The sequence below is a fragment of the Camarhynchus parvulus genome, chromosome 9 (genome assembly GCF_901933205.1).
Source record: "Camarhynchus parvulus chromosome 9, STF_HiC, whole genome shotgun sequence".
In the NCBI taxonomy this organism is placed as follows: Eukaryota; Metazoa; Chordata; class Aves; order Passeriformes; family Thraupidae; genus Camarhynchus; species Camarhynchus parvulus.
In genome coordinates this window covers 6,977,938-7,005,606 of record NC_044579.1, presented here as the reverse complement: position 1 = coordinate 7,005,606, position 27,669 = coordinate 6,977,938, and the positions used below count along the sequence as shown (strand labels likewise).

General features: G+C 40.1%; 2 protein-coding genes across 2 annotated transcripts; one reads left to right on the top strand and one right to left on the bottom strand.

Annotated features, from left to right (window-relative positions):
* The first annotated feature begins 343 nt into the window (after positions 1–343).
* CCDC39 (coiled-coil domain containing 39) lies at positions 344–19,110 on the top strand. Its single transcript, XM_030954449.1, has 21 exons — positions 344–547; positions 887–1,006; positions 1,440–1,586; positions 2,602–2,760; positions 3,717–3,809; positions 3,896–4,024; positions 4,548–4,739; positions 6,366–6,469; positions 6,783–6,915; positions 9,021–9,215; positions 9,879–10,043; positions 10,600–10,737; positions 11,582–11,790; positions 13,004–13,127; positions 13,860–14,019; positions 14,321–14,427; positions 15,713–15,853; positions 15,985–16,164; positions 16,380–16,462; positions 17,087–17,241; positions 18,653–19,110. The coding sequence occupies exons 1-21, from the start codon at positions 437–439 to the stop codon at positions 18,661–18,663; spliced, it is 2,856 nt and encodes a 951-aa protein (XP_030810309.1). The 5' UTR covers positions 344–436; the 3' UTR covers positions 18,664–19,110.
* TTC14 (tetratricopeptide repeat domain 14) lies at positions 17,193–26,780 on the bottom strand. Its single transcript, XM_030954450.1, has 12 exons — positions 26,586–26,780; positions 26,386–26,507; positions 25,969–26,168; positions 25,512–25,596; positions 25,293–25,422; positions 24,543–24,695; positions 23,797–23,868; positions 22,645–22,764; positions 22,443–22,565; positions 21,617–21,734; positions 19,569–19,678; positions 17,193–19,122 (listed from the first exon to the last, which is right to left on the bottom strand). Exons 1-12 carry the CDS (start codon positions 26,741–26,743, stop codon positions 18,171–18,173), a joined length of 2,343 nt encoding a protein of 780 aa, XP_030810310.1. The 5' UTR covers positions 26,744–26,780; the 3' UTR covers positions 17,193–18,170.
* Between the last annotated feature and the right edge of the window lie 889 nt (positions 26,781–27,669).

Genomic DNA, 27,669 nt, shown 5'->3' with positions numbered 1-27,669 from the left:
CAAACAGGACGAGCACAGTGTACCCCCCCAGACACCCGTCAGGCGGTGTCCCCAGGGCAGGTGCTGTCAGCCCCAGATCTCTTCGGTGTCCCCAGCGCCAGATGAGCCGCCCCTCTGCCGGCCCAGACGCGGTGCAGCTGGCTCTGGCACAGGAGCGGGGGGCTCTGAGGGGCTGCCGGCGGCTCTGGGGCTGACACCCTCCTCTGCAGCACGGCCACGAACGGCACAGCCCGTGCCGGGCCCGCTGACCCCCAACGAGCCCCGGCCATCCGCAGCGGGCCCGGCTCGGCTCGGCCCGGCCCGCGGGCGCAGCGGGGGCGGTGCCGCCCGAGGCCCCTCCCGGCCGGAGCCGCCGTTGCCGCCGTTGCCGAGCGCCCGGAGCCGCCTCAGCCCCGGGCCTGCCGCAGCCCGGGTCCTTGCGGGCCCCTCCGCCACCATGGAGAACGTGTCCAACCCCACCGCCGCCTTGGTGCTGGCCGATCTGCAGTGGGAGCCCGGCTATGCTGTGCCCGTGGCCAACGCCGAGAACAAGGCGCTGGAGGACGAAGTGAGCGGGGAGAGGGGCCCGGCCTTCTCCCCGGGGCCGGGGAGAGGGAGGGATGGATGGATGGAAGGAAACCTCACGGGTTCCGCGGAGCTGCCCGGGGATCGTGAGGGCGATCCCCGCATCCCCCGAACCGCACAGGAGCAGCGGTGCGAGTTGTCCCTTCCCTCAGCAAACTCCGGGTTTTCTCCTGAAATCCCTCATTTCACTGCTTTGGAGGGATGCAGCAACTACTTCTTACGTTATTTTTTCATTAATACTTGCAGTGACTGTATTTAGGTAATTGCAGGTAATAAGCACTTAACCACAAACAGTAACTTGACGATTCTAACTCCTAAACAGCTGCACAAGTTGCAAAAGGAGAAAGAGGACCTGCAGAATGAGCTGAGCAACTGTGAGGAGCGCATAGAGGCAATGACGTCTCATTTGAAAAATGTGAGACAAGAGATAAACTTCTCTCAGGTAAGATTCAAGCATTAATTTGAATTAAAGGAAAGAAAAGTTAGGCATTAGCCAGGTACTGCTATAGGCCAGCAGGAGAGGTCTCTCTCAGCACAGAACAATAAAATATTTTTTTTGCTGTGCCTCTTGGATCTGATGTAAAGTCACTGGTAATCAAGAGACTAAGATTTTGGTGTTGAAATGTTAAGATTCTTAATTTTGGGTGAAAAATCTTAGAATTGAGCTTTTAGGGCTACAAAAGGTTGATCTGTGGATACTTGATAGAATGTGTGCATATGAGATACTAAAATCAAACCAATAAATTTTCTCTGAAAATTCTGTCATTTACATGGTGAAACCGCCTCTGACTTGGGATTCAATTATATATAAAAGAAAAGATTGCTGATGTATGCCTTTTGTTTATTGTAAAATACTGAACTTTATTATTCTGCAGTCTCTTTACAAAGCCAAAGAGAATGAGATTGAAACTGAGCATCACTTTAAAGCCCTTGCTGAGAGAGAATATGGACGTCTCAAAAACGACATTAAACGACTGAAAGATGAGATAGCTTCCTTGAGAGAAAAGAAAAACACTCAAGAAGTAAGGTTTGAATTTTTGGAAGGGAGCACCTATATTGCAAAATTTTATGGCTTGTCCTCACTTGTACATGGTAGTATGTCATTAATAGTTAATTATAATAAAGCTTACAAACTGTAGTAGATTATCTGGATGGGCTTTTCCCTGTGCAGGCAAGTAAAGTGACACTGAGGATGTTATTGCATAGACTGGTCAAGACTTAGCAAATATTAATTAGGTATTGAAAGAATTCTGTTCTTAATGCCAGATACACAGCCATGCATCCATCTCACTGTATTTCTAATTCTCACAGGTATTTTCTTAATGGTTTAAAAATCAAATAGTTGGTGGCAAATCTCTACATAAAATAAACTTTGATTTGGGTCATGATTTTAAGATCAAAGATTTGGTTTAAGTTACAGAGTAATCTAATGCTACTCAATTACAGGTGGTCTTCTGGGTTTGAAACTGTCTCTTTTTCTTTCTATTAATTATTTAATTATTTTTTAAAATTTGCTCTTTTTCTTCTTAAGTCTGTAATCTCCAGTCTCTCAGAATGGGTAGCAGGATGAAGAGATTCACACTGTTCATCTGGATCTAGATTCTCTCATTTTTGTGTCAGGATGTCTCTTTACAGTCATGTGAAGAGGTCACATTTGAAAATTTATACGTAGGATAAGGGTCTAACAACAACTGGGCCTCAATGAGTGAGGGAGAAACTTTACCTTTGGATGCCTCAGATCAGTTTATTATATGGAACAAATACCCTGCAGATGGGTATATCTTGCCAGAGGTTGACTTTTCTGTTTAAAGTTATTTGCATTTTAAATTTGTGGCAACCTACTGGCTTGTTTCTTCTTTAAGACCAGGATATCCAATAGCATTCCTCAAGTATAATTAATAAAAAAGAAAACTATCAGTTCTATGAACAAGATGTGGGTAGACTTGTTAACAGTAGCTTGAACTGGTTGGTTCAATTACTATTCAATGGATATTAGACATTTGATATTGAACCTTTCATTTTCTCTTCTTTTATTAGAATACTATAAAAAAAACCACTAAGAAGCTGGAAAACTTAAAACAACAGATGGACTGGGATGAGGAACTTCTGGAGAGCTGGCTAAAGGAATTAAACCGCACCGATAATGATGCCAGTGCAATCCAGAAGTATGCACTGCAAGATGAAGGGAAACTAGGAGTAAGTAGAAATGACAGCAATTTTCAGAAACCAAAGAAGAACCGTTTTATCACTTGAAGACCTTGTTATGTTATCAAGTCAGATAAAATGAAGACAAGATTTTGTACAACACTGCTTTGAACCTGGTTTCCATTTGGCACAACAGTGCAATTCCATATTAGGCTCATTTTGAAGTTGAGAGAGCAGGTTTTACAATAATGAGAGACATAATTGAAGACATTAATTTGCTTATTCATCTGGGTAAGATTTAAGTTTAAATTTTTTGAGAGGGTGCACAAATAGATAATAAAGTCTAGAAACACGGCCACTGAATTAAGAGGAGTTTGTTCAAAAATTCACACCGAGTATGAGTGAATAGTGATTTCCCTTAAGAACTGCATTTGTTGATATTGCTGAGAACAAATTACTGCTGCTTCAGTAAAGCTACCTGGAACAATGGAAGACATAAACATATATGTTTGTATAAAGAGGGATTCCAGTCAAAAGTTCAGAGTTTATAAGGGTGAGTTCCCAAGTATATTATTAATGTAGAGATAAGTAACCCTGGTTATTATTATTATTTTTAAATATTCTTTATTTATTAATATTATTATTTTTAAATATTCTTCAAATAGAGTGAGGAGAAATTTCCTTTTTTTACTTATTAAATACTTAACCCAAAAACTTTGGTTTACACAAACACTCTCACTGCTGTATGCCAAGGACATCACACACACATTTACACACATCAGTTGAGGGTTACTTTGGCCTTGCTGAAGTTTGGTGCTTATGCACACTTGTATTGACTGAAAATTTGGGAGGCTACACTGTCAATTTTTTGTTTTCTAAAACACAATAAAATTGATTCCTCAATAATTTAAGCCCTGATTGTAGCAGGGCTTTAAGAATTTATAAAATGTGATCTATTTATTTTCAAGTACTTCATTTTCAAATATTTTCATATCCTTTCATTTTAGGCATTAAACCTTCAGATAGAAAAGTTGACCATGGAAGCAAACCAGAAGCGCAGAGCTCTGGATAATGAGCTTACAGAAACCATCACAGCTCAGGTTTGTGATTAAGGTTCTCAAAGATCCCTTGTTTATATGTGGCATTTTAAACTTCAGAAATCATGGAAGTGCTTTCTTTTAAACAGATGGAGCTTGACAGAGCAGCTGAGGATTTTCGCAGGGTTCATCAAGAAAGGCAAGAAGTCATCAGGCAGTGGGAGAATGCAATTCATCAGATGCAGAAAAGAGATCAGGAGATAGATCAATGTGCTTTGGTAAAACTGCTGTAACTGATCCGTTTCTGGGGTTTGGGTTTGATGTGGGGTGGTTTTTTGTTTTTTTTTTAACATCAAAACTACAGTATAATTTTCTGGGTAGCTAATGTTTTACTTAACCTTTCAAAATGCACAATTTTCACTGAGTAGCTATAAATCTGTCAGGTAAAGTAAGCATCATTAATGCTGATAATTTTCCTATTTAATTTCATCTGTTTCAAGGCTACCCGAAGTTCTGCTTAGCTTCTTTTTTCCCAATTCAATCAATAAAGAATTATTTTATTTTCATAAGAGTTTACAGTGTCTTTTTGTTTTTAAATTATTGGAATATTTTGGAAGTTTCCTGTCCAAAACCACTGTAGTGTTTGGTGTGATGTATCCATGGAATAAAGTAACTTTAAGAATGATAACTGGGCTGTCTCAGGAAAATAGTAATCATAATAGGAATTGATCTTCTGGTTGTACCCTTTATTAATCTAACACAACTAATGCAAGCAAATCTAAAAAGTTTTTATCCTGACAGCTAATTGCAGAGATAAAACAGGAGATCCGAAACAAAGAAATTTTGCTGAGAGAGAAGACTGCCTTTTTGGTAAATGAAACTCTTAATAACATGGAATATGAAAAGAAAATCCTCACTGCTGAGCGGGAAGCAAACAACCTCCGAAAGGAGTTCCAGGCTCAGGATACTCGAAGGACTCAGCTGCAGGATGAGGTAAGAGTGACCAAACAGTTCAGGAAAACAGACTGAAACAACAACTGAGCACCAGATGGAGGAAATACAGGAATAGCATCTCCTTTTCTCTGGTTTTATACTAGGCTCTTAATAATTCAGCAAAATGCTGCTTTTCTCGGCCAAGTCCTGTTTATTGGGATCTGAGCCCTCAACTTAATCCTGTCATTGAGAGTGGTGAAAAGATTGGAATGTATTCTCTGTTGTGTGGGTGTAAAATGGATGAATTTTCTCTTAAATGTTCCAACACTGTTATATGCCTCAGGAGGCTTCTTTCCTTTAGCAGACATAGACTGCAATATTGGATAAAGATAAGAGAAATCTCTTCCAGATTCCAAACAATTCCTGTCCTGTGCTCTCCGGGGTATGAGTTAATGGCCTGGTGGTGAGGTTACAATTCCTGGGGAAAACACCCAGTGCTTTCACGTGGCTTTCTAATCAAGAGGCAGTGGGACAGGGCTGCCCTGTGAACAAGCCATGCTTGATGCTGTCCGTACTGAATTTGCACTTAAACTTGGGAACGAGCTGCCCTGCTTAATTACTTAAATGCCTGTAGAAGTATTTCTAAGAAGTAATTCAAGTTTCATGGCTCTGCTGAGAAGGGATACACTTGTATTACCTGAGTAAGTTTTTTCTTAATAAGAAAATGGTAACACTGGGGTACTCAGCAAGCTTAGTAATTTTTGAAAAACTCTGCATCTGCTGTTGCCTTAACTTTGGGATAGCTTTTCTGTAGCAGGTGGTTTATAGACTGATCTCCTAATTAAACTGTAGGTAGCTCAAACAAGGTGTAGGCTATTAGATTGCCCTATAATTCATGCAAGCTTGAGGGTTTGTAGAATTGGTCGGTTTTTATCTCAAGCTGTGATTCTTGCTTGAAGTTTTTCACAATTAATGCTCCATGATGGGATAATAGAACAGTCTCCCCTTATTAGAATATCTGTGGGATACATGTGAGAAACAAGGAGGGAAGGAGACAGTTCAGCCAACAACTTGTGACCTCTAAGAAACCTGCTATACATGCTCCTGATCAGTTTTCTTCATCTGTGATAGTGAAAACAATTAAACTTATGCTGCTAAGTGATACTGTGAAGATGAAAGAGCTACTGATTGTATTCCTATCCTGTTTAAGGAGTGTATGCTCTCATGTATTTTTCAGCAAATTAAATATCTGTGTATTTTTGTCACAGTGATATCTTAATCAAAATAATTTTATGTATCCAGCAAAGTTTGACATAGAAATGTTTATTAGATATATAAGGTTATCCATGTTCACAAAGAGCCTCAGCCAAGTCAGCTGTGCAATATAAAACCATGGTTCCACTTACACAGATGCTGTTGGACAAGAATTGCAGTCCATAGCACCTCCATAATTCATGTTCTTAATTATTATTATTTTTTACGAATACTCATACTGTGTAATTAGTCTATTGAATTTACTTGCTGGGCCAATTTACAGTACCTCAGAATTTGCAGCACTCCTCATTTGGAGAGCACTGTTTAAAAGCAATGGAATACTTTCCAATAAATAGAAAAATATAATTTTAAGTATCTTGCCATGTACCAAAGTAAGTAAGAGCTTTCTTGTTCAATTTTGTCATTTATTAGCTGCAGAATTTGAAATCTATTGTGAACAGAACTGCTTCTGATCTAGAATCTTTGAGAACACAAATTACCAATCTGAAGAAAGAAATTCAGGGAAAACAAGCCAGGTAAGAAACAGACCTTTAAAGATAACATTTGTAAGGATTAATAATACAACCAAATCCTTGAGATAGAAAAGAACCTTAAATAATGTTTATGACTGAAACCTCCAACTTTCTGGTTATTTATGCATAGATTTGGCACTGGGTAATTTAGGCAAAATACTCTTGGTTATCCTTGTTTTTAAAGGGTGGGGGAAAACAATCAGGGCCTTGCTTATCATAGATTGAAGTTTAGACTGAGGCAACTGCTCAGATTTGCTGCTTCCTTTTGGCAGCATTGTCTAGGCAACCTACATTTCACTTCTGTCATTTTGTTTAGCTTAAAACTTCTTAATGAAAAAAATGCAAGTCTTTCTGATAAACTGAAGCTTGCAATTGAGGAGACACTCACAGCAGAAGAGAAAGCTTTGAGGTTGGAAGAAATATTGAAAGAAGAAGAAAAAAGTGTTGAGGTAAAATGTTTTTCATGGTTTCTAGAAATGAGGAGTTGTTTGTATTTTCAAGCTTTATATTTTAAAATTATCTCTTTAATTTAAAAATTTTCTATTAAAATGAAATTAAAGTATTGATAGGACATGTAGCTATTTCATGAGATATTGAAGTGTACATGTAGATATGTCTGTGCTGAGAAAACTCTGAAAGAAAATAAATGATCCAAGTAATTCCAACTATATTAGTTCAAGATACTGATACCCATCAATAGGTTTTTTAAAGAGTGAGAATCTTGTCAGGATGACTTTTCAGTATCACTGCCACCAAAAACTTCTTGGCTCTAGTAAAACACCACCAAAATTTATAAACCTGCAAAGAGCTGCGATTTTGGCAAACAGTGTAAAAACTATTTAGAAATCTTTTAATCAGATTTGGCTGGCCTGGTCTGCTCTTCATTATTTTAATTCTACTACATGATACTCTGACACATCCAACTTGTGGACTGTTAAAATAATTAGTGGCTCATTTTAGATTCATTTTTGTGAATAAAGATTTTGATCTGGGAAGTGGCATATACAAGCTATAATAAGGTGACTTTTTTTTAACACGCCTAATAATACTTTTATAAAACTGAAAACCCACTTCTTAGGTTGTAAATTAAGTATAGGGAAAAAAATTCTGTATCAACTGCTTAGCTGTAAAGAGATTTTGAATAAATGCAGTGTTGTAATGCAATCTTCTGAACTTTCCTGCGTTTCAGGAAATCCTTATGCTGTTTTGTCATTTTGCTACTAATTCTCTTAAAGTATTTTCACTACTTAGCTTCTGACTGAACATGACTGAAATAGTCTTTTACATTTTGCTGGACAACTGAGCATTGGATATTCTGAAGCTTTCATTGCTCCAGAATGACCAGGTTAAATTAATGTGACAGCATGTGTCCCACACGACTGACAACAAAGCTGTACCTCTGCATGCTCTCTCAACTGTATGCTCTCTTTTTTCTTCTCCATTTTGTGTTTCCTAGAGCATGCATGTGAAATGATGCCTTGCAGTAGAGTGAATGTGATCTTTCAAACTTTTTAACTCCACAGGCATTAATCACACATTTTAAATACACTTTCAGAAACTAGGGATGGGATGTCTTTCCTTTATAGAGAGTTTCTTAAATTACAGGCCTTGCTGTTTTGGCTTTTCAGATAATTTGAAAACAAGTAATGACGTAGCATTTAATTAAAATGAAAACCTTCTTTTCTTCCCCTTTAGACAGTTTCCAGGGTGGCAAAAGCCTTAGCAGGGTTTCTTTACCCATGTCTGTGGCAGATAACCTAAGATGACATTGAGCTTGGCAGCTCCACAGCTGCAGGGGAATATTTTAGCTAGGATGAACTGTTCTTGAACAATGTCTGTAATCTATTAGTCAGAAGCCTCCCTTCCATCACCATTAGACACACATGGCTATTTACTGCATCTGCTAATTTGCTGTGAAGAGATATTTACAGGAACAATGTGGACGAAATGTCACTGTTTTGCTCTCTAGTTCTGTGGTACTTCTCCCTGTTCAGTTTGTGGCAGAACACTGTTGAACAGTGAAGCTTATTGAATGTCTTATCTCTTTTAACAACCTCACTTGAAGGGAGAGCAACAATTTCTGTTGAAAAAATTAATTCAGATAAGCAATAAGGACCATAAAGTGAAGGTCAAATCATGATCTAGTGTCAGTGGATGAATTTATAATTGTTATTAGCATCAGAAATACAGCTCAGCATTTGGTACATGCTTAAAAATCAGTTTGCTTCCAGAAGAAAATTCCTTTGTTCAAGCATGATGCAAAGCCTACTGACATGTCCTACAGTCCATAATAATTTCATATTAAACTTACACTTGCCTTTCACATCTGGAGTTTTGAATTTGTCTAGGCAATCTACATTTAACTAAAAGTATTACTTCCTCTTTAAGTCAAATAGTTTTTTTGACAACCATTTTGAAGACTTACAAAATTCCACGTTCATATTAATATATATTGTAATAATATTTTTCTATCTATGATTAATAAAAACAGTTTCTCAGAAATTGATGTGGTGAATTACTTATTTCTTCTACTTAATGATCAATTTGTCACCAGGAAAAAGAAAATGAAATGAGACAGTTAAAGGACCTACTTTTCAAGAAGACTCAGGAGTTAAAAGCGCAGAGTGATAAGGAGAAGATTATTCTGGCAGAAATTGAGGGAGGTCAAAAAACACTTAAAAGTCTCAAGAGTCGACTGTGCAAACTTGACGCAGATCTGTTAAAACAACAAGAATTAATATATAACCAGGTAAAATAATAATGTATTTTCATACTATGATTGTTTCTTGAGTCTACTGATAGCACATTGCTTGAATTCTGTAATCTTGAGCAGTTTTCCATTTTGGAACTGTTATGCAGTGTCATTTGAAGTCTGCATTTATTTCTGTTTCTAGATGTACAGATAAAATTGAAATTACTGAAATTTCAAAGTATATCACCTACATTTTGCACTTGTGTGTTTCATTATTTTTTGGATCTGCTGCTTTTACAACTAATTCCTAAAATCCATTCTTTACTTTGATCCCTCTGAACCACAGACACCTCAGGGTATATTTTTAAAGCAATACAAGAGGTACATGCCAAAATCCTGTTATTTACTAATTGGATTATGTGCATATTTCCTATGCACCACTTTGAAAATTTGCTTTTATATCAGCATCCACTGGTAGCAACAAGATGGCAACTCCATTGTAAGCCTCCCTACAGCAGCCTGTGCTGAGTGTGCTTTGTTACTCTTCTAGAAGATTACCCCAAACCATCACTGCTCATCAGTCATCTGAGATATTTTGCTAATGAGGTCTAAAAGCTAGAAAACAATAGCTTAATTGGGTGACTGTCTTAAAGCCAACATTTAGATCCAAGTTTATGGCTTATCTCAGACTATTAATTCTCTTCAAATTTATTTTAACAGGATTTTTATATTCAGCAAATACAGAGACGGCTGTCACGGTTAGAAGGGGAGATTAATTCAGATGAAAAAGAAGTTTTGGAAGGAAAAGTTGCTGAACTTAAGAAAACTTTAGAAGAAAAGAAAAAGGCATATGATGTTCTACAGTCACTGTACAGGAAACTTCAGGTAACTCCCTTAGAACATATTTTGACTGTGTTTCATTTAGAACCCTCAGCAAATTAAGTAGATTGGGTCTTAGTAATTAAGAAGTTGGTAGTAGACTAAAGGGTATCAGAACTTTGTGTAACCCATGTGGAAAAATTCATAAATTCCCTATAACTTCCAAAAAAATAGATTATTACTGCCCTTACCATGAAGACAAGCATTGAATGTTGGAAAGACAAGCTGAGCTTTCATCAACGTGTGACAGACTGCTTGCAAATGTCTCAATTTATCATTAGGCCCATGCAGAAAGAGGAGAATGCTGTTTTGTAAAGCTATTACTTTTATAGTTTTCATAAATTTGTAAGTACAGTTGCATTTAGCGTTGTCCGAAGTCCCCATGCAGCACTCTGCATGAGGTCATGCCATGCAGTTTGCAGAGCAGCATATTGGACACATCATGGTGATGGTTCCTGGTTCCAGGACTTAAATACATCTCATCTCATTTAAAATTAACTGGTAGCTTTTGTGGCAATTTCCATTCACTGAAATAAGCCCAATATAACTTATTTTGAAACAGAATGATGTCCAAATCACAAAGAGAACAATTGATAAGAAAAGAGAAGAAACAAGCGGTTTGATAGAGAAGATAGAAGAACTAACTCTTTTCAATGAGAGATCACTTCAGGAGTTAAAAAAAGCAAAACACATTAAGCAGGTACAGTATTACTTTGCAACTTTACTAATACAGGACACTCTTGTTTGTTTGGGGTCTCATCTGCCTTCCACAGTGTTACATCCTTACAGATATTAGTACACCTTCTGTAGTTTTCTAGTTTACACTTCTTTCCCAGACTTTGAAGTCATCTTCATCACTATCATCTTACTAGGCAAACTGTTGCTTCTCCTCCCTCCACAGCAAGAGGTTTGATGAAACATCAGTTTAATCCCACATTAGTTATACTACAATATGCACCAGGTCAGGGAGTGTTGCTGGTTTTTTCCCCTGAGAAACAATTAGCTTTAAAATAGAAAATATATTTACTGCTCAAGGATGTCTTTACATAACACTTGAGAGTTTTTACTTTCAAGCTGTGATGCCTACTAATAAGTTCTGCACAGTATTGTTATTAAACTGTAAGCATGTTTTTTCTAACAGATGTTTTGAATCAATTTATATTCCAGTTTAAGGAATTAGAAACAATTAATCCTTTCCTCACATTTTGATAAGCAGAAGAATACAGTTCCCACTCCTCCACTTACTGCACAATTTTTTTTTTCTGCAGTAGCCTTCCTAAAGGAAGCACTAACATAGTAGCAAAAAGCAGAGTAAGTAGCAGGGGAAAGAGTTTTGCCTTTGACTTCACTGGTGCACTTCCTCATCAATGAAAGCTCTTTCCCTAAACATGGAACTTTTTTGAGTTTTACAGTTGTGTATATATTAAAGGTAAAGGTAAAATAATGAATATTAAAGGTAAAATAATGAATAAATATTACTAAATTAGAAATAATCTTAATTAAAACAATGATTTCTTATTTTGATACCATTTGGCACTGATTAGGAGATGATGGTGGAAGATAATCTCTTAAAACTAGAACTGAAGCGCCTTCGAAATACTCTGTGTAATAAAGCAGAGAAAGTTCTAACACTGGAAAAACAACAATTGGAGTTAAAGAAAGTCATAGCAGAAAGAACTGAGGAAATCAGGATCCATAAGGCAATGCTGGATTCCCAGATAAGGCTGCTGGATCAGGAACGGCATCACCTGAGGTAACTGCTCTTACAAAAATTCAACTTGTAACTTTGACCAAGTGCATTTTTTATGGGGACTTACTAAAAAGAGAAGCATTTTACCCAGCTTCACCATTAGAGAAATTGAAGATTAAATAAATCTTGCTCAAAGTTATCTACCAAGACAGCTGAGGCCAGCAAGAGACCCCATGTGTGACCCCCCCCAGGCTGCAGCTTTGATCCCTTGGTGAACAGGAGATCAGTGGCCTTGCTGTGTGTGAGTGAGGAGCCTCAACAGAAGTAAGAGGAAGCCCCAGTCACAGACATCTTTTTACAGTGAACACTGTGTGTGTGACTCTGCCTTTTTCAAAATAATCTGGACATGTGAAACCATGTGTCTGGAGGTATGCCAAAGTATATGAAATAGAAAAGTTGCTTTTAAATAGGGTTTACTCCCAGCTGCTTGACAAAACTGCAATTTCTTTGATTCAAACAGTAAGACTGGTTTGCTTTGTGGTGTATTTCATTTGGTTGGGCTTTTTCTTCTTTTTAACTAATGAGCTTCCCATCATGTGTCCCATATGTATCCTATATAACATCTTATTAATTACATCTGTACCCTCTTATAAAGCAATGACATAGAAATAACATTTCCTTCCTGTAATAATCAGTCCAAAGTATCTGGGATGGTTTTAGCCCTGAAATCCCAGTGTCTAGATTCAGCCAAAAATGAACACTCAGCAGCTGAGCTGCCCTGCTGCCCACACCCCTCACAATGGGAATGAGTGTGATTTAGTGTGACTGAGAGCACAGACTGTGGCCCTCTTCCTTTGGTGTCACCCAGCTGTTGGATACTCCCACAGAGTCTGATCTGGGGCTGTTCCTGGCTGTTCTCACACTCATCCTGCAGTGGGAATGTTAAGGTCCCATCAACAGGGGCAGCTCTGGGAGTGCATTGCCAAACCTGTAAATCTGGGGATGGACTGTGGCACAGCCTCCCAGGATACAGTGATCTGGGATGTGAAAACAGATTTGACTGTTTAGAACTTCAAAAGTAACATAGGCAACCAGAACAAGGGATGTTTGTGGCTGGGAGAGCACAGAAAACCACCAAGACCTGTAGCAGCACAATTCCTGGTACAGGCTGCTGGAATAACATCAGGAATTCAAACTGCTGCAGCAAGAATTGCCCACAAAACACTACCAGACAAACATTTTCTCAACCCATTTACTTTCTTCCCAAACAAATCAGTGCTGAATTTCAAGATCGCCTATGGAAAATTGATAAACTGAAACGCAAATACGAAATTTTTACTCTTTCCATGATGCCACCTGAAGGAGAGGAGATGAAAAGCCAGGCCTACTATGTAATTAAGGTATTTTATCAACATCATTCATTATAATTCAATTATTTAAGCTGTAGATTTCCCCGGGCTCTTAGACAACCTCTTTGCCTACTGCCTACTTTGAGTCTAATTGTTTTGTTATCTGACACCATTGGTTATTTAAATGATACAGTAATTTAACAAGAATTTATGTGGAGCTTTAATTCTGAGCACTTTGAAAACTTCAGTGCTCATTAATTTACAAATACAGAATTAGTGGTCAAGTTACAATCCACTATGAACTGGAAAGACCTTTATTGGAATCTCACAGGACCTTAAGTTCTTCTACCTGTCAGGGTTATTTCCAGGTATTCATTTTACCATATGGGGTTTATACCTTGAAGAATGTCTCCTTTCCTCTTTCACTTACCAATCACCTATGTATACTTCAGCTTTTCCCTGGAAAAAAGAGAAAATCTGTCTTTATCCAAAATGCAATACCCTGGTTCTTGAACAAGAATCTGTTTATTTTGATCTCCACAAAATATAGATGCTGCTGGCAGGACTAAGTGAGCTCAGGCAGAGAGACAGGTATCCATAAGGAAACACCTCAAAGAACTTCAATACTGTAGATAACTCCTCCTTCCAGTTACCTAGGCACCCAAATCTCAGTTCAAGTGGTTTTAACCCTGAAATATTGCTGTATAATAAATATTTTCTGTATAATTATCTTAATATTTTCAGTATGTCTGCGGTCACCTAAAATAGTGGGTTTGCTTTCAGGCTGCACAGGAAAAGGAAGCACTTCAGCAAGAAGGGGATGATTTGGATGCAAAGATCTGCAAAGCTGAAAAAGAAATCACAGCTATGGAAAACAGTTTGTGTGTACTTAAAAACTGGAACAGACACTACAAAAACTCTTTAAAGGCAGTCCCTGAGACAAGTATGTGAAATACAAATTAGATAGAAAAGAGAACTTAATTCTAAATAATACTTATTATTTAACTTTTGTGCCCTCTGCTGGCTCTGGAACCAGTAGCTCTAAAATCATTCTCCCTCATGAAGTCAGTTACTTTTTCACAGTGAGTTGGAATTAGTAGGAGAGTACTTAAAAACCCCTCAAACCTTGAGGCACTGAAATACTGCCAACACCAATATAGTAGTATTCTGAGATGCAGTTATTTTCAATTGAAAATTGAGTTGTATGCACAGCAATAATGCTGCTTTATTGTTTGGGATCACAGGTGAGGATATTGAGGAAAAATTGAAACTAGAAAAGGACAAAAAGGATGCTGATGAAAAATACAAATACAAAAAAAGAAAGATCAAGGAACTTCAAGAAAATATCCAGGTAAAATACAAGTAAAGTTCAGTCAGACAAGACTGCAACATGTAGCTAAATCCATGCAAGTCATCCTAGAGAAAGAATAGGAAATTGTAGAACAATTTTTTTCTGCTCTTTTATTAAGATACGATTTTTAAAAGGTTCTGCATCCCCTTTCAAAAAGTGATTATTTGAATTTTCTTGAATCACACCAAAACTTCAGGGGTTTAGTCACATTCAGCTAGAAGTTTCAGAATCCCACGCTGACAGCACTGATGGCTGCTGTTCTGGCAGCCACTAAAGCAGCCACATGTGCAGCACACAGCACCATGGTATCATCTTGCCCAGCACCACAGATAGAAATCCACACAGCTTGGGACTCTGGCATCTACACCCCAGGATTTTTCTGGAACAGATTCAGTTTTATTAGCACTGAGAGTGCCTCAGTTAAACGGGATTAAATTAGCTGACTTGCTACTTAGCAGGCTGAGCACTGAATGCAGGCAAACAAGAGTTTGTGGTCTCAGGCTCCATAGCAAGGAATCACTCATGGTTCCCCTGGTTATCAAAAGCCACTTGGACCTTAGGAAAGAGCAACACTTAATTCTGGTGTGCGACATTTCAGTTATAATTTTATTAGGCAGAAAAAGCAAAGGCACATTGTCCTATTCCACATGATTGTTCTAAGCCCTGAGTCACTGCCTACAGTCAATAATCATTCCTGTGGCTTATTCTACCACCACAGGACACAGCTCTTACTTCAGAGATGTTATTTCTTAAGGTAAAGAAAAGGGACACAGATCTTCATCAGGGAGTGGAGTCCTGGTATATAATGAGGTGTTACAGCAAACCTAATCCTGCCTTTTAACTTTTTAAAGTTCTATTTATTTATTAATTAAAAAACCCAGTTGTCCTTACGGAACTGATTTTATTAATTCCAGTCGAAGGTATCCCTCTTCTCCTACAGGAAACAATATTGGGATTTTTTTCAGGATAGCTTGCACTGGTAAATTGGTAGGGTGCCAAGTAAATAGTTTTTGGCCACTATGAGATATATCTGAAAAGACATACCTGTAACTTCATTACCAGTGCCTTTAAAAGAGATGTAAATTACCTGGGAGTTTCTTTGCCCAGGTCTGTATCCACCAAGCAGTTGGACTGGCAGAAAGTTTTGAGTTAACATTAGCACTAATTGCTTGAGCTACATTTAGAAACAAGTAGTAATGACAACAGACCCTTCCACAAATACAAAAAGTGAAAGGATACCAAACCTGCTTTATAAACTAATATTACTGTTCAAATGAATTTGCAGAGCATGCAACAACACTTTGATGTAATACAGACACAGCAGGCCCTCCTCAAACAGCAAAAGAAGGAAAAACAAGCTCTTATTTTCCAGCTGAAGAAAGACATTGAAGAACAGAAGCCAAAACTAAACAGGGTTCTAAAACAGGTTTGTGTGTTTATTGATGAGAACTTTTATCAACAGAAGTGTGGGTTAAACTCTGTGATTTTAACTTAGCGGGTTTCTGAAAAAGTGTTGTATTTTCATAAGAATAATGCTTTAAAAATATTTGTGTTAAGTGTTCCAAACTATCCAGAGAAATTGAGTCTCAGAGGGAAGGTGGACCAGAAACACTGGAAGAGAGAGACATTCATCTTCGGGAGCTGAAAGCCTTCAACAAAACTGTCAACCAAGTGATAGCTGATGTTCTAGAAGCAAATCCTGATTTAACTGCAGCCTTCCAAATGTACTTTGACAAGGTGAGCTTTCCACTTAACTGCCACCAAAATCTTGAGTGAGAGCTCCAGCCTAGGACTGAGTGTCTTTCAAGGACAACTCACAATATGGGAAAGCAGGGAAGTGTTCACCTGCTTCCAACATCTCTGCAAATGCCAAGCACAATAAATGCTTCTGATATCCCAATCCTGTTATACAACCAACAGGTCAACTTGTTTTTTCTTTCCAAATTTTCTAGTACAATTTAGAGCTTCCTGTGGCTCTTTCTCCCAGTGGTAGTCAGACTTCTCAGTCCCCACAGAGCTCACTACCTTCTACCAGGTAAGTTCTAACACTCTTGGGTTGCTTTCAGGTTTTTCTAAGATCAAGTTTAAACCAGCAAAACTAGTCCATAACTGAAAGAATTCTTTACTCTTGAAAGTCATCTCAATTTTCTTTTTGCTGAAGACTCGGTAAAAACTTTCTCCTTACTCTGTCCTTTAAGTTTACTACATTCTTCTAGCATATGAGGAAGTTTACTTCAGCATCCATCACAGTTTAGTAAACCCAATAATTACAGAATAATTACATTTACTTCTGTTTACTGTGCTCTAACTAAAAAAAAAGTGGTTTGATGTTATAAAAGGACATATTTGAGCCACATTTTACACTTGGTAGTGTGAACATTCCTTCCTAATTAACTAGAGAAGATATTGATGCTTTTACTGGTACCTTTTTCCCCTGTTCAATGTATGCTCAACTAGAACCTGTGTCATGCTGACCCAGTTATGATCCAACATTCCCAGGTGTTACTGAAGCCATTTAGTGGTGGTGGCTACAGGGATCTTCTAGGGGGTTTCTGGAATGAACATGGCTACTGGGTGGCTTCATTGTGAGCCACCCTTGGCAGCACTGCTTTAGATGCAGGGGTTTCTGTATCCTAATTAGTAAATGTTTGTCTTTCAGAGCTCCTAGTAGAAGAACTTCAGCCTCTAGTGAGGTTTCACCAGCCAAAGTGGTGGAGCTGACCTTGCCCATCCCCACTGCTGAGGAAGCAGCAGCTCTTGGCTCACAGCCAGCCAGCAGGGGCAGCACCTCTGGGATTTCTGAACGCAGGAAAAGTTAAGTCATTTTTTACAGGCCACTATATTTGAGATTTCTTACTTTCTGCAACAAACTAATATCCATGGAGTTACCTGGAAGACTTGCAGCTGAAGGACAATTGTCATTGTGTGGTTCTGCCACTCACCTTTGCAGATCTCCCTGTAAACCATGTAACCTTTTCTTCAGCAACACAACTGCTGCCTCCAAGCACTTGTAAGCAAATCCCCCCCACAGCTCAAACCAAGGGTTCATGCTTGAGCTTATCTAGACAATAAATGGTGTTGCAAAACTTGTTCTTCTGCTTCAAGTTGGGGGTTTGGGTTTTTTACATTACTCTCAGAGAACATGCAATACACTTGCCTTCACAGACGCAGCAGGGTTCCATGGAGTAGGCAGCAAATGAAAAGGTGCACTAGGATGAAACATCCCAGCAACATTCACAAAAACCCAGACACAAAAAATTAAGAAAAATTAAGAAAATTTAATGATCAAGTGGGCTATATACATTGATGGCACATGACTTCATTCTGTCATCCCTTTTCTATAGCTGGAAGTTAAGTTTGATAGAAGAATATCAACAGTCAATAGTACCCCAGGGACAAGGAAAACCAAGCCCAGCTGTTGTTAAAGTGCTTATTTGATGTGAGCATAGCTAACTATACCCAGGGGTATCAAGGGATTTCAGCCCATCAGACAGAATATTGTACAGGAACACCTCAAATTAAGAGCACAGGAAACTTGTATTTTAAATAACTGATGTTTTATGTAAGATATTCTTCCATCTCTTTCCACCATATGATCCATATGATCTTTTAGAATTCTTTGACATTCTGAAATGCAGAAAAAATTCTGCCTTTCTCTCACACTTTGTGTGTGTTTCCTTACAAGATACTAAGTTAAAAGTTGACACAACTACACTCATCCAAGTAGTGTATTCTCAGGTACTTCACTGTTTCTTCTGCTTACTTCCTTTTTCCCTCTCAAACTCAGCTATCTGATTAAAAATGTTAACTAAGTTCTGGGGCAGGTTTCTTTTAACACCACTTTCTGCTTCTTCTGTACCATTTAATGACACTTCATCTGGTTCCTTTGTTTTATCAGTCTCTTCATAACTTATTTTTCTATTCTTAGACTCACTTTCATTTTTATGCTGCCTGTCACTATCATAACCTTTGTCACCTTCATGTGAGCAGCTGCTAGAATATGACCTGTACTTCCCCCCTGACCTGCCATAATAGTCAGACCCTGGGGACATGTAACACCTGTCTTGACCTGAGCCATGTCTCTTAAACTGCTCCCTTCTCCACTCTCCATCCCTTTCAAATCTCCTGTGATAATGCATCCTGGGTTTATAATCTGATTTATGATACGAACCTGAAGGACCCCTCCAACTGGAGAAAAATCTCTCTGGTTTACTGTATTTTTCAGTTTTGCTATGACTTGGCTGACTTCTGGAGCTACTGTAAGAATCTCTTGAATCTTCAGACCTACCTCCAAAAGTGTCTTCATCATCACCTGAAGTCCTCGAAAAAGAACAGTGTCTGTCTTTCTCTTTTCCCTCCATTTTTGGGCACGCTACGCTGTCCTGCCTTTCCAGCAGCTTTTCCACTTCAAAACTTTGGTTAAGAAAGGAAGCAGAGGTATCAGCTGGAGGGGAATACCACTCCTCTTTCCTATTCTGATCTTTGTAATGGGAAGAAGCTCTAGATGAGCTTTTTTTGGAGCTGCGAGCAGACTCAGATCTATGCCGACGCTTTTTCCTACATTTCTTGTGAACAGAGGAAGAGGAGGAGGAAGAAGCTGATACATCTGATGATGAATCGCTTGATGATGAGGAGGAGGATGAAGAAGAAGAAGAGGAGGAGGAGGAAGTTGATACTTTCCTTTTCTTCTTCAACCTAAAAAAAATAATTAACCTGTGAGATAACCTTCAATGTCAGACAAAAACTACACATAGAAAGCAAATCTTCATACCCCAGCTTGGACTGTAAGGTGGGAACAGAAACTGAGCCTGACTGACATGACAATTTTAAATGTCATTTCTTCATCAACAAATTAAATCCACTGAACATTTTTGTTATAAAAGACCTCTTTCCCAATTTCACGTGTCGTTGCGCTTTGCAAATATGTCACATTGCAAAATATTCCTTAAACAACTTCTCCTCCACACACATCTCCATTAAAGGTTCTATGCACTAAAGGACACTATCCACAAAAACATTCTGAGGGAAAGCATCTTACCCAGGGAGAAGTTCTCCCCAGCTTGCTGTTTGTTGAGATGGATTGCTCACAGTCTCATCTGCACTTATTGCCACATAACCAGTACACTGAATGGAACAGTTACCTCTTTTCTTCTTTTAAGAGCTTACGCAATTTTTCTGCACTTGTTTCTATTTTCTTTGCTTTCTGTCTCTCTTCTTTGGCAGCTTGTTTCTCCCTCATTTCCAAAGATTTCTTTTTTGAACCCAAGCATCATAAAAAAGATTACATTAGTAGTGTTAACACGGGTATTAACCCCCATTCAACCCCATCCAAATGTATTCACCAGGAATGTTTTACCAGGATTCCCAGACCAAAAATGAATATTGTTCAGGAATTTGGTATTGGCCATTGTGACAGGTTTATATTTAAGGACCATATCGCAGTTTTTATTCCATTAAAAATATATTTGACCAGTCATTGCAGTGGTACCCATGATCCAGCACACCAGGAAGCACAGAGCCCAAAAGTTATAGATAGAATATGCAAAAAATCCCCAATATTTTTTACCAACATGTAGAAAAATATGGACAAAACCCCCCAACAACCAAAAGAGAGAAAAGAGTTTGAGGAAAAGTGTCATCATTATTGTAGTTTACAAGAGGAACACGGCAGAACCCAGTTGGAGATGAATTCAAGTTGGCCATATTTGAATACAAACCGTTTGGTAACAATTTCACAGAGCAGTTTGATGCATAGTTTACGTAAGAAATCAAGTTCCAGGGGTTGGGTGGTGATGAGCAGCACCAGACGCAGGCACAGCAACAACAGTTCCGTTCAGAGGGAAATGCATTGGAGAAAAACACATAATCAGAATTACAGGAAAACACACTGCAGTTATTTCAGCCATTCTACACAGCAGGGACAGTATCAGACTTCTGTACTAAAGTTACAGGTAAATGCAGGAGAGCTTTTACGTAGATAAATAATTCTTAAACTACTGAAGTCCATAAGAGACCAGCCTTCTGCCACTTACAGCCCTACAGAGTCACTCTGTTCAGACTGAGCAGGAAGTCTGATTTATAGTTTTCAAAGCTCAGCAACTGTCTTAACAGCTATAATAAAGGAAACCCTTCACTGCACCCAAGGCCATGCATAGCAACAAACAACAGCTGTCATATTCTTTATCTGCTGTGTCAATGGCCACAGGAGAATGTCTAAGGAGTAACATTTATCTTCTACTTGCTGAGAATATTCTTCATCATTTAACTGACACCTCTTTCTAAAGCAGCCAAATGCAGGTACTGCTCAAATTACACCTCTTTATCTCTGGTGTAGTTCAGTTTTATCAGATTGTCCTATCTCCTCTTCCCCCTTATTTCCACATATCCTGTCAGCATTATGGCTCCACCAACTGAAGAACTGCTGACTAAGGCCATCTACCCCAGCCTGTGTACATCCTCACATGCAGAAGCACAGAACAACTACAAGCCTGTTCCTCAGTGCTTTATTTTACTCTTTGACCCACTCTGGAAGACAACACTAGCAAAGGAGGTAAATAAAAGGGAAGAGATGACAACTCAGATTAGCACAGAGACCCAGCAGGCTCACCTGGGAAACATGCTGCGTGCAAGGGAAGAGAGAAAAAACCCACCAACAGAGGAGAAAGCTGAGATATTCAAACTGTCTGCCCGCCCACCCTCCACCTCCTGCTGTTTTCCTTTAAATTACCTTTTATTTCCCTCTCAAGTGAGCTCCCTGTCCCTCAGCTTTGCCTGGTGTTACTCTCTCTAATTACCCCATGGACCAAGGGTCTGGCCAGACTATAGTAACAATGTTTATTTGGCTTGTGGAGTGTTTTACCCTTTGAACATTTGTATTCAGAGAATGTTTTAAATTAACCTCATTAATCACGCTGTGTGATGGGATATTCTTATCCCTGCTTTACTCTTTCCCTGTCTCCACTGTCTGGCATTTCTTTACTATCCCAAAACAGTGGGGTCACCAAGAGGTACCTTTCTTCTGGTAGGTACAGCCATAATGCTCACTAGAAAACATTTACTGTGGAGTAGGGAAGCAGAGAATAAGACAAACCATCAATTTAATCCCTCCCTGCTCAAAGGATTTAATATGACTTTTGATGTTCATTTATTGTCACTGAGAGCACCATATGAAAAGAAAGTAAAGAATCACCTGCATGTGCTTACGGAGTTTTGTTAAGGCCTCTTCTGCTTCCTGAAAAGTCTCATCCAAGCTCAAGGCTTTTTTATAATAACTTTCAGCATTTAGCAGTTTCTCTTCCTCTTCTAACCTAAAATTCAAGTGATAATTCATATACAGTTAGAACAAAGATTTTGGCAGCTATTTCTTATTTTAGGGCTTTCTTATTTGCAAGTAATTCTTATTATCACTCTGATACTACCACTGCATCCCTCTGAGACCCCCTCTATCATCTCAGCTCACCTCACTAACAACACAAAACAGTATTTCTGACCTTATCATCTCCTAATTCTGACCTGTAACACTATTCTTTGACATATCAATTCCAGTTTCAGAAATACTGTCTCTCTCTTTTCTTATAACAGGGCTTAAAAGAAATCTATTCCCTGAATATTCAAAACTAAAATTTTGCATTCGAGCGGGTCACCAATATTTCAGCAGAGTAACAGAATGTAATTTTGTTACAAAACTTTTTTAAAAAAATAACTAAACAATCCTCAACCTTTTGGAATATATTCAAACAATTCACAGGACACATCCTACCAGTGAAAGGCTATCGAGGATTAAAAAGGATATCGAGGATTAAACCTCAAATATTTTGCCAGGATTTTAACTGGGACAGAGGACAAAGTGTAAACCAATTACACAAGGATGGATATTTCCAAGGACTTTTATTTTTCTTTAAACACATAGCCAGGAAGGAAAGATGCCATTTTCTGTCCTCACTAGAATGGTATTAAAAAAAATATTATGAGAAAACTTGTTAACAACCAACAAAACTCATAACCCCAAAACTTACTGCCCGCCTCTTTCCACAAGGGTCTGACACAGATATTTCCTTGCATTTCTATGGGTAGGACAATTTTCTAAAGCAACTTCAAAATCCCCTATGGCTTTGTTCAGACTTCCTTTGGTTGCATACCTAGAACAACAAAGTTGCATATGAAACAGTGACGCTTCTCTTTCACAAAAGGGGAAAAAAGTGAAACAAGCAGACTTACAGAGCTCCACGCGCTACCAAAGCTTCAACATTTTGGGGATCAATTTCCAAAGCCTTGTTGTACTCATTCATGGCTTCCACGTGGCGCCCAACCTTAAAATAATCCACCCCAGCCTTTACACTGGAGAAAAAATAGTTAGAAAATAGTGTGTACAATTAGTCTATGCAGATTGTTCTGTTACTCACAAATTATGATTCCAAACAAGAGACAGGTTAAAACCTGACCTTGTTATTGCATACTTTACACTGGCATTTCAGTTAGGTGATACTGACCTAATTCCACAAAAATGTATTGTCTTTAATCCAATATCTTAAGGCATTTGAGAGCATTTCTGCAGATAGGGCTACTATATTACATTGTTTTTCATTCATGGAATTATTGTTTAAGCAATTTTCTGCACAAAACTATGTGTGACCTACCACCATTAACCTTGAACAGGCTTAATTATATCCAAAGCTAAAAATCCCCATTAGAGCAATGGCACAAGGTGGCATGGGCAGATGGTACATGCTCAAAAGAGCTCACCTCACACAAATATCCTCAGGCTTTACATTTCATATTCCCTGAACATTTCTTGCACATTTTCCAAGAGATTAACTTATTAGAAGAGAATTTTTATAAATTGATTTTTAAAACAATTCATTACAGACTTTTCTTAAAATTAAAATTTAACATTATATGCAATCTTTTCTGCAATTAACATTGCAAATGCACTGGACACTGTGAAAGCAAAAGTAATTATCCAGGGCTGCTGCTCCATTTAACTTTCCAAAGACAGCAAGTGCACTTGTTACATCTACAGTCTAAGGCTTAAATGATTTGACAAGTATGAGGTCATTCAACACTCAATTATAAAACAGAAAATTGTGTGCTTGGTGTTATCACAAATCTTGCTCTCAACTCTAGAATGCGTCAGGATATTAAAAGTATTCTAAGAACAACTCCCTTAAACCTGACACACATTTTGGAACTGAATCTCAGGACTTTATCTGTCACACTCCCACTTGGCAGATAGGTTTGTTTTCAGTAAGATCCTGGTTACATTGCTACACATGCAGTGGAAAAACTGTTTCAATGTGTGTTTTCTTTGCAGAAATATAATGTGCAACCCAATCTAACAAACAAGCTTTGACAAGAAGAAGTATCACATACCATTTCAAGGCCCAAGATGCAGACTGCTTTTTCCTCAATGCAGGGGCAAAATCTTCTTCACTGAAATTTTTACTTCAAGGAACAAACAAATAAAAACATCAAGTTGGCTGTCTGAGTCTACAAAGTTAAGCTTACAGTATGCAGTGGAGTTGAAATAAGCTAAAATGTTATTTGTCCATGCCTTGCTGCTCTCCCTCGGTCAGGTTTGTTCTTTCATATTTCTGAAACCAGTTTTTCCCAAACCATTCTAGAAGTGCTGAACTGAACCAGTACAACTGCACTACATTTAACAAAAACAAAGTCCATGCCTGCTTTGAGCCTAATATACATAAGGGTCACAGCATCAATCATTGCATATATTTGACTCTTATTGTACAAAACGGGGTCAAATCTATCAATAAAATCAACATTGTGAATAACATCTGTCAGAAGACATGAAAACCTAAACATCCCGCATTTCAATCCACAGATGCTGATAGCAGCTACACAATAAATTCTGTAAGTATCTGATATCAAACACTGTGTGTGGTAAGGTGTCTTGCTTATTCAGAGCAATAGGATTTCAAATGCAAATGTCTTACTCTAGAGGAGTTTGCTTTTAAATATTTAAGGACGTGTACTGCAGTCATGCAAGTCAAAATGTAAAAGGTTTAAGTGGTCTAGGACTCCCACTCACAAGTCTATTTCAATGGATTAGAATAATCTCCACAGAGCTACAGGAGAGGAACAATGTAAAAATCACTTACATTTGAAGACTTCTCAGCAAAGACGGTGGATTTGACTCACTTAGTCCCAGTTTTTCTGCTAAATATTCAACTAATGATGGATTAGCAAATCCTGGGGAACGATGCAAAACCTCTTCAAATGTCTCTCCTGTGTTGGCAACTTCCAGGCTTCTCCTTCAAAACAGCACCAATGTACATAAATGAGACCTCAGGCTCTGTGCCCTATTTCATCACACTTATGTTTAGAATAAAAATGCCCATATGGTACCTGTATTACTGCTCACAAACTGCTCTCTTCTAGAGGCACGTGTTTTCCTGCTGTTTACTGACCCTTATGTCCTTTACCCCAAGTGAGCTTTTGAAACCTATTTGGGCACCCACCCCCTATTGCCAGGACATACAAAAACATGACAAATATTACAGACAGCTGTGTCCCCATCTTCTAAGAGGAATTTTAAAATGCTAAGAATTAACATTCCAGCTTCCCAAGACTTTGGGGTTTTTGTATTCATTTGTTAACACAGTCCAAAAGCAACAGATATCTCACCCTGCCTTTTAGTTTCCTTATATTTTTGCAAAGAATCTAAAAAGCCAACCACACCTACATACCCAGACACAAGTATGCTAAAGAGAGGAACAACAAGGAGGATGTGATCAGCCCATTAAATCAGAAAGCCCACTGAGGAGTTTAAGGGACAGCCAGCCTGTCAGAGATGCTCTTCAGACACCCTGACTGCACCCAGCAAGTGCAGCCAAACAGCACATCCTTACTTATAATGCAGTGGGAAGTCATCAGAGGTGATCACACCCAGCTTTGTACTGGAAAGCTTGGGTGGAAGAGCTGAGCTGTAAAGCGACACTGCCAGCTTCTCGTGGTAGCGGTCAACGTCCTTGAGCGCAGCTGCAGAAATAATATAGAGAGGGATAAATTCACAGAAATGGCTTAAATCCCAGACAAACCCATTCCTGACAACTTCTGCAGCTACTCACCACGGATAAGGTCTCCAGTTTGATAATATGACAGAGGATCTCCATGGTTGCTTTGAGGAGGCACATCCCTCACAGGACACAGGGCCTGCAACAGAACAGAGCAGGAATGCCATAAATGAAGACATAGGGTTAGTTCGTTTTTTTTTCCTCCCCAAGAGCAAACCAAAAAAGATTATTTTAAGCTTAATGCACATCAGAACTGCAATTCTTAAAATATGGCTTGGTTCAAGTAAAAATTCATGCATCCAGAAATGATGAACTTTTCAACCCAACATGTGGGTCACTGCTGTGAAAGACATGTTCACTGGCTGAGGAAATTATCACAAGCTGCCCACAAAGCCAGGCACTACCCGTCATCCCAAAGCTGTTTCAGCTTTACACATTCCACTCCATTAAGAGATGCATGAGGCAACAAATACATGTCAAAAACGAACTATTGACCAAAGCTGTATCTTACAGTGATTTCCAAATCTGCAATTTCCCGTATGACACCACTTCCCAGACAAATCAACACCATGAAAAAGCCAAATTCACGGATAGATGTAATCCTCCCAATGACGATATCACCCCGCTCGATGTCGCGGAAGAACAGCTCTCTCCTCTCCTCCCTGGGCACCTCCAGGAACCTCTCCAGGGGTGGCATGACAGCATAACACTCTGCAACAAGGCACAGCCAGTTACAAACGGCCAAGCTGCATCCTGACACCACAAAATATTTGACGACAGCAAAACACATGAAAACATGATTTCCTGTACTAACAGGAAGCTTACGCATAGCCTATAAAAATCAACAGGAAAAATTTTGAGCCTCTTTTTAAAGGTACGGCAAATTGAAGCGCTGCCTTTACAGAGTGACCGCCCCCAACTCACACACCCTCATTCTCCTCGATGCTGTCCTCGATCGGCCCGTTGGGTTTCCACGAGTGCGCGAACAGCAGATCCGCCTTCTTGGCGATGAAGCGCTTTATCTCGGTGTCGATGCTCGCCCTCTCTTTCCTGGGGGAAGGAGAACGCGGTGAGTCGCGCCCCGCGGCCCCTCACGGCCCGCCCGGCCGCTGCCCCGGCGCCCCTCACCAGGCGGCCGGCGAGGCCCCTCGAGGCGGCTCCGGGGCGGCCCCGGGCGGCGGCAGCAGCCCGCGGAAGTCGGGATTGTCGTGCTGCTCGGCGCGGAGCAGCGACAGGAGCGCCGGGCCGTGGTGGTTCAGCGCCTGCCGGAGCAGCTCCCGATCCATCCCGGCGCCAACGCCGCCGCCGCCTCGCCCGGAACGGGAACCGCCGGTCGGGCAACGGCGACGGGGCGGGACAGGGCGGCCGCAGCGCCCCCGGCGGGCGGGAGGACCGCGCTGAGCGGCGGCGGCGCTGCCTGCCCTGTTGGTGGGCCCGTCTCCAGTTTATAAACAGACAGTAATTAAAGAGAGAACAATTGAAACACACGGCACAAATTACACAGATTTTCCTCAGGCGAATCCTGCCCGGTTCGGCAGCGGCGGCCCGTGCAGGCAGCACCGGACGCGGTGCTGCCGGGAGGGGGCGCTGCGCCCCCGCCGGCCCCGGCCCGGAGCGCCCAGAGCGGGTGACATCGGCGGTGTCACCTATCCGAGCCGGCGGTGTCACATACCCGAACAGGCGGTGTCACGGCCCGAACCGGGCGTGTCGCGGGCCCGAACCGGCACTCTCACGGCCCGAACCGGGGGTGTCGCGGGGCCGCTCGAGGAGCTGCAGTCGCGGCAATGCCGCGTTCTCCGGGCGCTGCCTGGAGCGTGTTCGCTTCCGAGGGAGCGGCCCTGGAGCAGCGCGGGCGGCTCTCGGTTGGGGCTCGGCCGGCGCTGCCGTGTCGGCCCCGAGTTACGGCAGCGGAGCGCAGGGAAAGCCAGCGGAGCTGGGGAAGGGGCTGGGACACAGTGCAGTGAGGAGCTGCTGAGGGAGCTGCGGGAGCTCAGCTGGAGGAAAGGAGGCTCAGGGGGGACATTATCACTCTGCATCTCCCTGACAGGAGGGGGCAGGTGAGGCTCTGCTCCCGGGAAACCAGCCACAGGACAAGGGGAAACGGCCTCAAACTGCTCCAGGGGAGGTGTAGGTTGGAGACTTGGCAGAATTTCTTCATAAGAAAGGATGATTAGACATCAGAACGAGCTGTCCAGGGAGGTGCTGGAATCGC

Coding starts and splice junctions, on each gene's coding strand:
- TTC14 (XM_030954450.1), bottom strand. CDS start 26,743: ATGGATCGGGAGCTGCTCCGGCAGGCGCTGAACCACCACGGCCCGGCG. Junction 26,169..26,385: donor CAGCATCGAGGAGAATGAGG/GTGTGTGAGTTG, acceptor GCCTTGTTGCAG/AGTGTTATGCTGTCATGCCA. Junction 22,765..23,796: donor GCATCTTGGGCCTTGAAATG/GTATGTGATACT, acceptor TTTTTTCTCCAG/TGTAAAGGCTGGGGTGGATT.
- CCDC39 (XM_030954449.1), top strand. CDS start 437: ATGGAGAACGTGTCCAACCCCACCGCCGCCTTGGTGCTGGCCGATCTG. Junction 3,810..3,895: donor CAGAAACCATCACAGCTCAG/GTTTGTGATTAA, acceptor TCTTTTAAACAG/ATGGAGCTTGACAGAGCAGC. Junction 14,020..14,320: donor AAAGGCAGTCCCTGAGACAA/GTATGTGAAATA, acceptor TTGGGATCACAG/GTGAGGATATTGAGGAAAAA.